The 13,822-nt window shown below is 41.2% G+C and overlaps 1 protein-coding gene across 2 annotated transcripts in view; it reads right to left on the minus strand.

Moving 5' to 3' along the window:
* Nucleotides 1-13,822, minus strand: part of LOC126092026 (uncharacterized) — a 489,900-nt gene that overhangs the window by 380,889 nt on the left and 95,189 nt on the right. For both annotated transcript variants that reach the window (XM_049907420.1, XM_049907421.1), the window contains 2 exons: nucleotides 13,162-13,230; nucleotides 12,396-12,464 (listed from right to left, as the gene is read on the minus strand). In XM_049907420.1, coding sequence (XP_049763377.1) covers nucleotides 12,396-12,464; nucleotides 13,162-13,230 — 138 coding nt within the window. The remainder of the gene's footprint in view (nucleotides 1-12,395; nucleotides 12,465-13,161; nucleotides 13,231-13,822) is intronic.

The following is a 13,822-nucleotide window of genomic DNA, read 5'->3' on the forward strand; positions in this document are numbered from 1 at the left end:
ACTTTCAATGGTAGTAGATAAGGCGTTGTGATAACAAAAATTAGGAATACTAAAGTCATCTCTGTCTACGGTTGTTAACGCAGCATAAGGTATTTAATTGTTCGTCGTTTGATTTTGATACCGTCTCAAAAACTACTTACATCAATTTAGTTTATTAAAAAGGTAATCTAGGTAAGTTTTAAAAGTGTTGCATATTTAAACAGCAACTTTAAAACAGTTTTATTAGTATTTGGTATACGTATTAGCATTTTAAGGACTCTTGTTTTCTCGCATACTTTAATGTTATGGGCAAAAGAAGTTATCTTTCAGCTAGAACTCCTACTGTTGCAAACGTCTTACTACGCGTAAAGCAGTATTCACAGACAGTAAAATAGTTAAAAGTCTATAAATTTCACAAAAATGAGTAAGCCGCAAAGTCAGACATTATTATTCTCTTCGACTAGGAGGATATAGACGAAGAGCAAACTGAGTCGAAGAGATGAATCAGAACTCACTCAAACTGCCGAAGCCGGCAGGAGTTCCAATAGTCGTGATTTTAATGACCTTCAGGAATAATATGAAGTACTCAGTCGTACCTGGAATACAGTCAAAAAATTCGTTGCTGCAGGTGTTGAGTGTCACCAACCAACAAGTAAAGCTGCATGACATCTGCAGCAGGTAAGAAGAGACCTGGTTGTGCTGATGGCCTTAAAGACCAATTTGTGAGTGACTGTATCGAGGTAAAGGAATCCCCACTGGAGCCTCTGTAAATTCCCTAATGTATAGATTTTTCAAAATATACAATTGGCCTTCGCGAATCGCCATTAACAACAGATGTGATTTTCAGCATCCATTCAAGTTACGGTCGAAAATCTGAAATATTTTTGTTCTCATTACCAAACACCTTTTTCTCCTGCCACAGGTTTGCTTTTCATATGAGTGGGTGTTCCTCATAATCGAACAAAATAGCCAACGTTCGAGAGGAGCCAAAGACGAGTTTATATTCTTATTTGTAACTGAAGTCATAAAACATTTTCTTTGTCATTTGTGGCTCAAATCATGAAACACCCACCTTCTGTTATAAAGAAGGACATCGTTTCCATATCCTATATGGATAATTTCTGTATTGTCGACCGTTCACTAAGTGCTGAAGTTCCTGTTTCATAAGGCCGTACTATTGCTCGCTTTATACCATGAAGACATCTACACCGACTCGCCAAAATATTATGAGCACCTGGTTAATAACTTGTTGGTCCGTCTTGGGAACGAATACATTAGCAATTCTGCGTATAATGGAAGCTACAGATTGTTGGTAGGTTTTGCGACGAATGTCACAACAGGTGTCTACACACAAGTCCTTAAGCAGCGGGCCGCTGATTTGTGTACGCGGTGGCAGTGCACGATAGCGACCCACGAGTTTCATTGGATTCACATCAAGCAAATTTCATGGCGAACACATCGACGTGAGTACACTATCATGCTCCTTAAACAGCTGTAGCACCGCCTGGGTTCCAGACACCGACAATTGTCCTGCCGGATGATGCCGTCGCCGGTGAGGACATAACGCACGAAAGGGTGCAGGAGGTCCGCAGCTGTCAGCGTGTTTTCGATTACGGCCACAGGTCCCGTGCGAGCGCAGGAGGACGTCTCACGTAGCACAACACTGCTCCCGCCAGCCTGCCTCCTAGGCGCGCTGCACGTTTTGAGCCTCTGCCGGTCCCGATGACGGCTTATGTGGAGACGATCATCGACCTGGCGTAACAAAAACCTGATACACCCGACGGGGCGACACATTTCCATTGATCCACTGCCCAATCTCGAATATCCCATGACCACCGCAATCCTAACTGACGATGTCGTCGGGCCGACATGTCATCACGTAGGCGTCGCCTGCTGCGGACAACCACGTCCACCAACGTACGACGAACGGTGCGCTGCGAAACATTCGTGCCTGCACCGGCATGGTGCTCCTTCGGTAGAGACGCCAAGGGTCGCTACCTGTCCTGCTTTACGGAGCATTTAGCCTAAAAATACCACGTCCTGCCAACAGTCGTGAACGGCCAAAAACTTAGCGCCCTGTGGTGGTTTCACTCTAGTTCTGTAGATGTTCTATAGTTTCTCACGGCAGTAGCAAGTGAACATTCGACCAGCTATGGCGTTTCCGAGTTACTCGTTCACAGGATCTGCGTAATACCAGTATTACCTTTGTCAAAGTCGCTTGTGTCGGTGGGTTTCCCCACTTGCGGTCCGCGTCGTCGCTAGAATGATACTCCATCCGTCTTCGATCCACTTATATACACTACTGGCCATTAAAATTGGAACACCACGAAGACGACATGCTACAGTCGCGAAATCTAACCGATAGGAAGAAGATGCTGTGATATGCAAATGATTAGCTTTCCATAGCATTCACACAAGGTTGGCGCCGGTGGCGACACCTACTACGTGCTGACATGAGGAAAGTTGCCAACCGATTTCTCATACATAAACAGCAGTTGACCGGCGTTGCCTGGTGAAACGTTGTTGTGATGCCTCGTGCAGGGCGGACAAATGCGTACCATCACGTTTCCGACTTTGATAAAAATCGGATTGTAGCCGAGCGCGATATTGCTGCTCGCGTTGCTTGAGATCCAATGGCTGTTAGCAGCATATGGAATCGGTGGGTTCAGGAGGGTAATACGGAACGCCGTGCTGGAACCCAGCGGCCTCGTATCACTAGCAGTCGAGATGACAGGCATCTTATCCACAAGGCTGTAACGGATCGTGCAGACACGTCTCGATCCCTCAGTCAACAGATGGGGACGTTTGCAAGACAATAACCATCTGCATGAAAAATTCGACGATGTTTGCAGCAGCATGGACTATCAGCTCGGAGACCATGGCTGCGGTTACCTTTGACACTGTATCACAGACAGGAGCGCCTACGATGGTGAACTCAACGACGAACCTGGGTGCACCAATGGCAAAACGTCATTTTTTCGGATGAATCCAGGTTCTGTTTACAGCATCATGATGGTCGCATCCGTATTTGGCGATATCGCGGTGAACGCACATTGGAAGCGTGCATTCGTCATCGCCATACTGCCGTATCACTCGGCGTGGTGGTATGGGGTGCCATTGGTTACACGTCTCGGTCACCTCTTGTTCGCATTGACGGCATTTTGAACAGTGGACGTTACATTTCAGATGTGTTACGACCCGTGGCTCTACCCTTCATTCGATCCCTGCGAAACCCTACATTTCAGCAGGATAATGCACGACCGCATGTTGCAGGTCCTGTACGGGCCTTTCTGGATACAGAAAATGTTCGACTGCTGCCCTGGCCAGCACATGCTCCAGATCTCTCACCAATTGAAAACGTCTGGTCAATGATAGCCGAGCAACTGGCTCGTCACAATGCGCCAGTCACTACTCTTGAAGCTGCATGGGCAGCTGTACCTGTACACGCCATCCAATCTCTGTTTGACTCAATGCCCAGGCGTATCAAGACCGTTATTACGGCTAGAGGTGGTTGTTCTGAATACTGATTTCTCAGGATCTATGCACCCAAATTGTGTGAAAATGTAATCACATGTCAGTTCTAGTATAATATATTTGTACAATGGATACCCGTTTACCATCTGCATTTCTTCTTAGTGTAGCAGTTTTAATGGCCAGTAGTGTACATACTTCCCTTACTGCGTCACGTCCCCGCAAACGTCATCAGCCGACATTCAACCTCGTGGTGGACAGTGGTCGTAATGTTTCGGCTCATCAATGTAAGTAGGATATAGGAATATTTTAGTTATAGTTCCGAGTTATGCAAACAGTAGCCTACATAAATTTGTGAAGGCGTGCAACAGATAATTCTGATCAATTTTTGTGGAATAAGAATTTCTCTGTGAACGTACACTCAACCCTAAAACACTATTCTATATGAAATAGTAGAGACGAAACAGGAGAAGCACCAAACCTCTCACACTTCTGTATAAATAAAAATGTACTTGTAGGGGATTCAGTAGTATTCAGTTCCTGTACAAGATCGTGATAGTTGAGCATTAAAGAAAACTCGTCGATTTCCTCAGTCGTCTTCTTACTCCTTTATGATAAAAATATTTTGCTTATAGAAATCCTCAGAAAGAAGTCTGCCCTCTGTGTGACATCGCTGTTGACAGCGGCTGTTCTTCACAAACTTCAGGACTGTCTTGGTCGATATGCTATTCGGTATATAATTTACATCATACTCCACATCTCTTTCAATGATACCTGTGTTTTCTTCAAATAGTTTCATAGTTTTAATGATGTCCCACATTTAGTGGGAGATCATTGACGGATATCAATAATTACAGTGGACCAGGGACTGCCTGATTTAAACTATACACATTAAAAAAATAGATGTGTGTGTATTTGCGTATTCCGCACCTCCTCATAAACCACTGCACCAATTTCAACCAAACTAGGGAACATATCCTTCACTATCAGGCAATAATCGCTGTGGGGGTAAGGACCGCCGTCCTGACATAGGGCTGGGGATATGGCGTCATAAACACAGAGACACGTGAAAAACGACCACACGGTGCGTGACGTTTAAATTTATTATTACAAATCCGCTGGCACGATTCTGATAAAATTTGGTAACGAAATAGCTCGAGCTCTTAGGAAGATCTCAGAGTACTTTAGAAAGTTTCTACTAGATGTTATTTAGTGATTGGAATACTATTACGTGAATTAGGAAACATTTATTCGTTAAAGATGCCATTTACTCTTTGACTTTTGAACTTTGTCATATTTGTGAAAATGCTTTTTTTAGTCGTTATGTTCTGCGTAGTACAATTCATAGTAATGAATCTTCAGTGTATTTCAGTCGATACTTGCACACTATTTCTGGCATAATGTGCATGTGGCATAGTGTATAGCTACTACTTTGCACACTACCAGGTATCTGACAATGAGAGCACTTAGTAACTTGCAATAAACGTTTTACGTAATTTCAAACCTTCACAAAATTTTCCTCTGTGACAACCCACAGAATGACGAACGGAAAACTGTGTATCACTTACTACATTTTCGCTGTTCATGCAGTAAAACTGGTGCATCAGGCATGAATTCATGATGTTTAAATTTATTACTTCTTTGTTACGTACTCTATTCTCAACACATGCGCCAGACCGCATCCACTTATATCACTGAGTGTGTCTACAACATTATTCATATGGAGAGGAAAGGAGGAGACTGAAAGAGAAAGGGTGGCTAAGGAGACAGAAAGGGTTAGAGGGGAAAAGGTGATGAACATAGAAAGGAAAGAAGAAATGTACAGAGAGAGAGATGAGGCAAACAAAGAGAGGAGGGAGTAGCAGCGGCACAGAGAGAGAGGGGTGGGAGGAGATTGAAGGAGGGAGAGGGAAGTTAGAGGTGGGCATTGACAAGAGGAAGTAGCAGGGCGAGAGAGAGAGAGAGAGAGAGAGAGAGAGCAGAATATGGGAGATGGAAAAAGAGTGAGAGAAGGATGAGATGGACAAATAGAGGAGGGAATAGCACAGGGATAGGGAGACGGGTGCGAGGGGATGGACAGAGAGAGGGGAAGAAAGAGATAGACAGTGATGGGAGGGAACAGCAGAGGGACAGCTAAAAAGGTGAGAGGGGTGGCCAGATAAAGAGGGGGGGGAGGAAAAGATGGAGAAAGAGAGAAGGCGATACCACAGGGAAAGAGTGAGAGGCGGTTGGGTATGGTCAGAGTGAGGGGGAAGTAGGAGATGGACAAAGTGAGAAGGGAATAGCAGAGGGACGAGTGATGGGCAAGAGAGGATGGAGAGAGTGGGAAGGAATAGATTGAGAAAGAGAAGTGAGAGTGTTAGAGTAACAGAGAGAAGAGAGGGAGGGGTTGGACAGAGAGGGATAAGGAAGGGATGAATTGAAATAAATACATAAGCGTGCTATGTTGGGTAGTCGGCTAGTTAATAAAGAAATATTAAGGTAATTATGGAGAAATCATAACATTTCAAACAGCAGAAATGTGCGTGAACTTGAAGAGATGATACACTTCCATAATGAAGTTATTCGTATCAAATCATTCACATGATTTGTTAGGTAACTTTTAGTTGTTCATGACCCTATCTGTAATAATAGTAATAGTAATAATAATAATAAACCCCGCGGAGGCCCGGGAAAAGAATAGGCCTCCGGTATGTTCTGCCAATCGTAAAAGGCGACGAAAAGAACAAACCACTAATAGGGCTAACCTCCCTTTTAGTGTGATTAGTTGGTTCAGGACAGAACTAAAGAAGCCTCGGACAAGCACCGTCATGGTCGGGGACGACGCTTGAACCCTATGCCCGCCCATAATGGTAACGACACTGCTAGCCAACTGGAAAATGATTTAAATCCAAATAGAGGTGTTTTGCGGGATATGCTTCCTGCAACCACCCTAGAAGGAAAACAAAGACAGAGGATGAGATGGTCAGATGAAGTTAATCGACACCTCATATTCTGTTATTACCAAGCAACAAACCTAGGAACCAACACAACTGGATACAGATCACAAGTATGCACAACATTTATTATCAGATACCCAGAATTAAAATTTTTAACAGAACAACGACTAGCTGATCAGATCCGTGTAATAATAAAAAATAACAGTATACCACAGTCAGAATTAGAAAATATCAAACAACAAGTACAACAACTACTGGAACAAAATAATGTGCAATCAAAAGAAGAAGAAAATACAGTAATGGACTCAAACATCCCAGAGCAAAAAAACAAAGAACAACACGCATCAATTAAACAATCAGAGGAAAACGAAATCTTAAGACAGCCACCAAAACAAGCACAAATAGAACTCGAAGTAACACACATGTTAGATATAGAAGAAAAATTTCAGCTGACATATATAGAATACAAAGACACAAATACAGACATTAGACCATTCTTGCATAGACCATCAAATAACCCACAAGTCGAAACAAAACAATAAAAACTATCAACACAATCATACACAACAAAATAAATGAAATCACAACTATGGAAGGGTTACAACTACTAGTTTATATAGGAGCACTCACTACACTAAATATACACACTAGGCAGAGATCAGAACCAACCAACACACAGAAGAAACCCCCAAAACCAGCATGGCAACACAGGCTACAGATCAGAATAGAAAAACTGAGAAAAGACATCGGACAGCTAACACAATTTTTAAGAAATGAAATGTCAGAAAAAAAACGAAAAAGGTTAGGTAAAATCTCACAACAAGAAGCGATAGAGCAATTAGATGAAAAGAAGCAGAAATTACAAGCATTGGCCAAACGACTTAGAAGATACAAAAAAAGTGAAATAGAAGGAAACAAAACCAAACATTCAACACAAACCAAAAGAAATTTTACCAGACAATAAATAACACACACATTAAAATAGACAATCCACCAAACATAACAGACATGGAACACTTCTGGAGCAACATATGGTCAAACCCTGTACAACATAACAGGCATGCACGGTGGATACAAGCAGAAACAGATACATACAAGATGATACCACAAATGCCTGAAGTGATAATTTTGCAACATGAAGTCACCCAAGCAATTAATTCTACTCACAATTGGAAAGCCCCTGGAAAAGATAAAATAGCAAATTTCTGGCTAAAGAAGATCACCTCAACACTTTCACATCTAACTAAATTATTTAAGAGTTACATTGCAGACCCATACGCATTCCCTGATACGCTTACACATGGAATAACGTATCTGAAACCTAAAGATCGAGCAGACACAGCAAACCCAGCTAAATATCGCCCCATAACATGCCTACCAACAATATACAAAATATTAACTTCAGTCATTACACAGAAATTAATGACACATACAACACAGAACAAAATTATAAATGAAGAACAAAAACGCTGTTACAAAGCAGCACAAGGATGTAAAGAGCAACTGATAATAGATGCAGAGGTGACATATCAAGCTAAAACTAAACAAAGGTCGCTACACTACGCATACATTGATTACCAAAAAGCTTTTGATAGTGTACCCCACTCATGGTTACTACAGATATTGGAAATATACACAGTAGATCCTAAATTGATACAGTTCCTAAAAATAGTAACGAAAAATTGGAAAACCACACTTAATATCCAAACAAATTCAATTAATATCACATCACAGCCAATACACATTAAGGGTGGAATATACCAAGGAGACTCATTAAGGTCCTTTCTGGTTCTGCCTTGCTCTGAACCCACTATCCAACATGCTAAATAATACAAATTTTGGATACAATATTACTGGAACATACCCACACAAAATAACACATTTGCTATACATGGATAATCTAAAACTACTGGCAGCAACAAATCAAGAACTCAACCAAATACTAAAGATAACAGAAGTATTCAGCAATGATATAAATATGGCTTTTGGAACAGACAAATGTAAGAAAAATAGCATAGTCAAGGGAAAACACACTAAACAAGAAGATTACATATTGGATAACCACAGCGACTGCATAGAAGCGTTGGAAAAAACAGATGCCTATAAATATCTAGGATACAGACAAAAATAGGAATAGATAATACAAATATTAAAGAAGAACTAAAAGAGAAATATAGACAAAGACTAACAAAAATACTGAAAACAGAATTGACAGCAAGAAACAAGACAAAAGCTATAAATACTTATGCTATACCAATATTGACATACTCATTTGGAGTAGTGAAATGGAGTAACACAGACATAGAAGCACTCAATACACTTACACGTTCACAATGCCACAAATACAGAATACATCACATACATTCAGCAACTGAAAGATTCACATTAAGCAGAAAGGAAGGAGGAAGGGGATTTATCGACATAAAAAACCTACATTATGTACAGGTAGACAATTTAAGAAAATTCTTTCTAGAACGAGCAGAAACTAGCAAAATACACAGAGCCATCACTCATATAAATACATCGGCTACACCACTGCAATTTCATAACCACTTCTACCAACCTTTAGATCACATAACATCAACAGATATGAAGAAAGTAAATTGGAAAAAGAAAACACTACATGGCATGCACCCATATCGTCTAACACAGCCACACATCGATCAAGACGCATCCAACACATGGCTAAGAAAAGGCAATACATACAGTGATACGGAAGGATTCATGATTGCAATACGGGATCAAACAATAAACACCAAATATTACAGCAAGCATATTATTAAAGATCCCAATACCACAACAGATAAATGCAGACTTTGCAAACAACAAATAGAAACAGTAGATCGCATCACAAGCGGATGTACAATACTAGCAAATACAGAATACCCTAGGAGACATGACAATGTAGCAAAAATAACACGACAACAGCTTGCCTTACAACATAAACTTATAAAACAACACGTTCCCACATACAAGTATGCACCACAAAATGTACTGGAGAATGATGAATACAAATTATACTGGAACAGAACCATTATAACAGATAAAACAACACCAAATAACAAACCTGACATCATACTCACCAATAAAAAGATGAAATTAACACAACTAATCGAAATATCCATACCCAATACAACAAATATACAGAAGAAAACAGGAGAAAAAATTGAAAAATACATTCAAATGGCTGAGGAAGTCAAAGACATGTGGCGTCAGGATAAAGTTGACATCATACCAATTATATTATCAACTACAGGAGTCATACCACACAATATCCACCAGTACATCAACGCAATACAGCTACATCCAAACTTATACAGGGTGTTACAAAAAGGTACGGCCAAACTTTCAGTAAACATTCTTCACACACTGTTGTTGTTGTTGTGGTCTTCAGTCCTGAGACTGGCTTGATGCAGCTCTCCATGCTACTCTATCCTGTGCAAGCTTCTTCATCTCCCAGTACCTACTGCAACCTACATCCTTCTGAATCTGCTTAGTGTATTCATCTCTTGGTCTCCCCCTACGATTTTTACCCTCCACGCTGCCCTCCAATACTAAATTGGTGATCCCTTGATGCCTCAGAACATGTCCTACCAACCGATCCCTTCTTCTGGTTAAGTTGTGCCACAAATTTCTCTTCTCCACAATCCTATTCAATACTTCCTCTTTAGTTATGTGATCTACCCATAAAAATCTTCAGCATTCTTCTGTAGCACCACATTTCGAAGGCTTCTATTCTCTTCTTGTCCAAACTATTTATCGTCCATGTTTCACTTCCATACATGGCTACACTCCATACAAATACTTTCAGAAATGACTTCCTGGCACTCTATACTCGATGTTAACAAATTTCTCTTCCTCAGAAACGCTTTCCTTGCCATTGCCAGTCTACATTTTATATCCTCTCTACTTCTACCATCATCAGTTATTTTGCTCCCCAAATAGCAAAACTCCTTTACTACTTTAAGTGTCTCATTTCCTAATCTAATACCCTCAACATCACCCGACTTAATTCGACTATATTCCATTATCCTCGTTTTGCTTTTGTTGATGTTCATCTTATATCCTCCCTTCAAGACACCATCCATTCCGTCAACTGCTCTTCCAAGTACTTTGCTGTCTCTGACAGAATTACGATGTCATCGGCGAACCTCAAAGTTTTTATTTCTTCTCCATGGATTTTAATTCCTACTCCAAATTTTTCTTTTGTTTCCTTCACTGCTTGCTCAATATACAGATTGAATAACATCGGGGATAGGCTACAACCCTGTCTCACTCCCTTCCCAACCACTGCTTCCTTTTCATGCCCCTCGACTCTTATAACTGCCATCTGGTTTCTGTACAAAGAAAGAAAATATGTTATGTGGACATGTGTCCGGAAACGCTTACTTACCACGTTAGAGCTCATTTCATTACTTCTCTTCAAATCACATTAATCATGGAATGTAAACACACAGCAACAGAACGTACCAGCGTGACTTCAAACACTTTGTTACAGGAAATTTTCAAAATGTCTTCCGTTAGCGAGGATACATGCATCCACCCTCCGTCGCATGGAATCCCTGATGTGCTGATGCAGCCCTGGAGAATGGCGTATTGTATTACAGCCGTTCACAACACGAGCACGAAGAGTCTCTACGTTTGGTACCCGGGTTGTGTGGGCGGTTGTTGAGGAGCTCCATCGTGCATAAACCACATGTTGTGTCCTACTTGTAAAGGCACATGTTCTAGCAGCACAAGTAGAGTATCCCGTATGAAATCATGATAACGTGCTCCATTGAGCGTAGGTGGAAGAACATGGGGCCCAATCAAGACATCACCAACAATGCCTGCCCAAACGTTCACAGAAAATCAGTGTTGATGACGTGATTGCACAATTGCGTGCGGATTCTCGTCAGGCCACACATGTTGATTGTGAAAATTTACAATTTGATCACGTTGGAATGAAGCCTCATCCGTAAAGAGAACATTTCCACTGAAATGAGGATTGACACATTGTTGGATGAACCATTCGCAGAAGTGTACCCGTGGAGGCCAATCAGCTGCTGATAGTGCCTGCACACGCTGTACATGGTACGGAAACAACTAGTTCTCCCGTAGCACTCTCCATACAGTGACGTGGTCAACGTTATCTTGTACAGCAGCAACTTCTCTAACGCTGACATTAGGGTTATCGTCAACTGCACGAAGAATTGCCTCGCCCATTGCAGGTGTCCTCGTCGTTCTAGGTCTTCCCCAGTCGCGAGTCATAGGCTGGAATGTTCCGTGCTCCCTAAGACGCCGATTAATTGCTTCGAACGTCTTCCTGTCGGGGCACCTTCGTTCTGGAAATCTGTCTCGATATAAACGTACCGCGCCACGGCTATTGCCCCGTGCCAATCCATACATCAAACGGGCATCTGCCAACTCCGCATTTGGAAACATTGCACTGACTGCAAAACCACCTTCGTGATGAACACTAACCTGTTGATGCTACGTAATGATGTGCTCGATGCTAGTACTGTAGAGCAATGAGTCGCATGTCAACACAAGCACCGAAGTCAACATTACCTTCCTTCAATTGGGCCAAGTGGCAGTGAATAGAGGAAGTACAGTACATACTAACGAAACTAAAATGAGCTCTAACATGGAAATTAAGCGTTTCCGGACACATCTCCACATAACATCTTTTCTTTATTTGTGTGTGAGGAATGTTTTCTGAAAGTTTTGCCGTACCTTTTTGTTACAGTCTGTATATACAACTACAGAAATCTGTAATTATTGATACATGTTCAATTACCCGAAAGTTCCTAAATGCAATGTAACATATATCGTACAGTTACAAGGAAGTCACGCTTGATCAAGGTCCGCGTGAATTTCCATTTTGAACCAGACATAACGTCTGAAAAAGGAAAGAGTAATAATAATAATAATAATAATAATAATAATCACTATTATTATAGATTATTAGATAAGTGCAAAAAGCACATCATCTCTCGATAAAGGAAGGAAAACGTATATACTTACCACCGTAAGGTGCAGTGGCAAGTTTTTCCCGGAAATTATACGTCTCCTTGTTCTTAAGAAATTCCCGCTCTGCAACAACAGAGAAATACTCAGTTACATTGACGTCATCTTTGCTTTTCCTCCATATTTGCGTGAGCAAACCGTAAAACTACTAAACACTGGGGAAAAGCAAGTGAAACAGTGGACCATGAGCTAAACTCGATTGGATGTATCAGATGTAAGGTATGTCTGATTGAAAGTCAGGTACATAAAAGAATGTGTGTGTAGTGTTACAAAACTGTCCTCCATACTTCAGAGTAACCAGAATTCCTCTAACTTTTTCTTGTTTGCTGACACTACACACAAAACCATTTCACCTCTTTCCCTCGAAGAAAGAAACACACACACACACACACACACACACACCACACACACACACACACATGCCCAATTCATTTCTCCATTCATTAATACACCGTGATCTGAAAATGCCATTATAAAGGACAGATGTCGGGAGTGTTGAATGGGTCAAGGTAATCACTAACTGGCAGCGGCAGGAACTGCAGCGTCGTCTGTAAAGTAATATCAGCGACCGGTTACAGCTATAGCTCTCTTACTCACACTGACAATTTTATGAAAGGAGAGAGAGCAGCTTCATTGAAGAGAGAAATTTTGCTTTTACTCTTACACCATCCAGCTTAATAATAATCATTATTATAATAGGTTATTAGATAAGTGCAAAAAGCACATCATCTCTCGATAAAGGAAGGTAAACGTATATACTTACCACCGTAAGGTGCAGTGGCAAGTTTTTCCCGGAAATTAGACGTATCCTTGTTCTTAAGAAATTCCCGCTCTGCAACAACAGAGAAATACTCAATTACATTGATGTCATCTTTGCTTTTCCTCCATATTTGCGTGAGCAAACCGTAAAACTACTAAACACTGGGGAAAAGCAAGTGAAACAGTGGACCATGAGCTAAACTCGATTGGATGTATCAGATGTAAGGTATGTCTGATTGAAAGTCAGGTACATAAAAGAATGTGTGTGTAGTGTTACAAAACTGTCCTCCATACTTCAGAGTAACCAGAATTCCTCTAACTTTTTCTTGTTTGCTGACACTACACACAAAACCATTTCACCTCTTTCCCTCGAAGAAAGAAACACACACACACACACACACACACACACCACACACACACACACACATGCCCAATTCATTTCTCCATTCATTAATACACCGTGATCTGAAAATGCCATTATAAAGGACAGATGTCGGGAGTGTTGAATGGGTCAAGGTAATCACTAACTGGCAGCGGCAGGAACTGCAGCGTCGTCTGTAAAGTAATATCAGCGACCGATTACAGCTATCGCTCTCTTACTCACACTGACAATTTTATGAAAGGAGAGCAGCTTCATTGAAGAAAGAAACCTTTGCTTTTACTCT

Source organism: Schistocerca cancellata, chromosome 7 (assembly GCF_023864275.1).
Source record: "Schistocerca cancellata isolate TAMUIC-IGC-003103 chromosome 7, iqSchCanc2.1, whole genome shotgun sequence".
NCBI classification, from domain to species: Eukaryota; Metazoa; Arthropoda; class Insecta; order Orthoptera; family Acrididae; genus Schistocerca; species Schistocerca cancellata.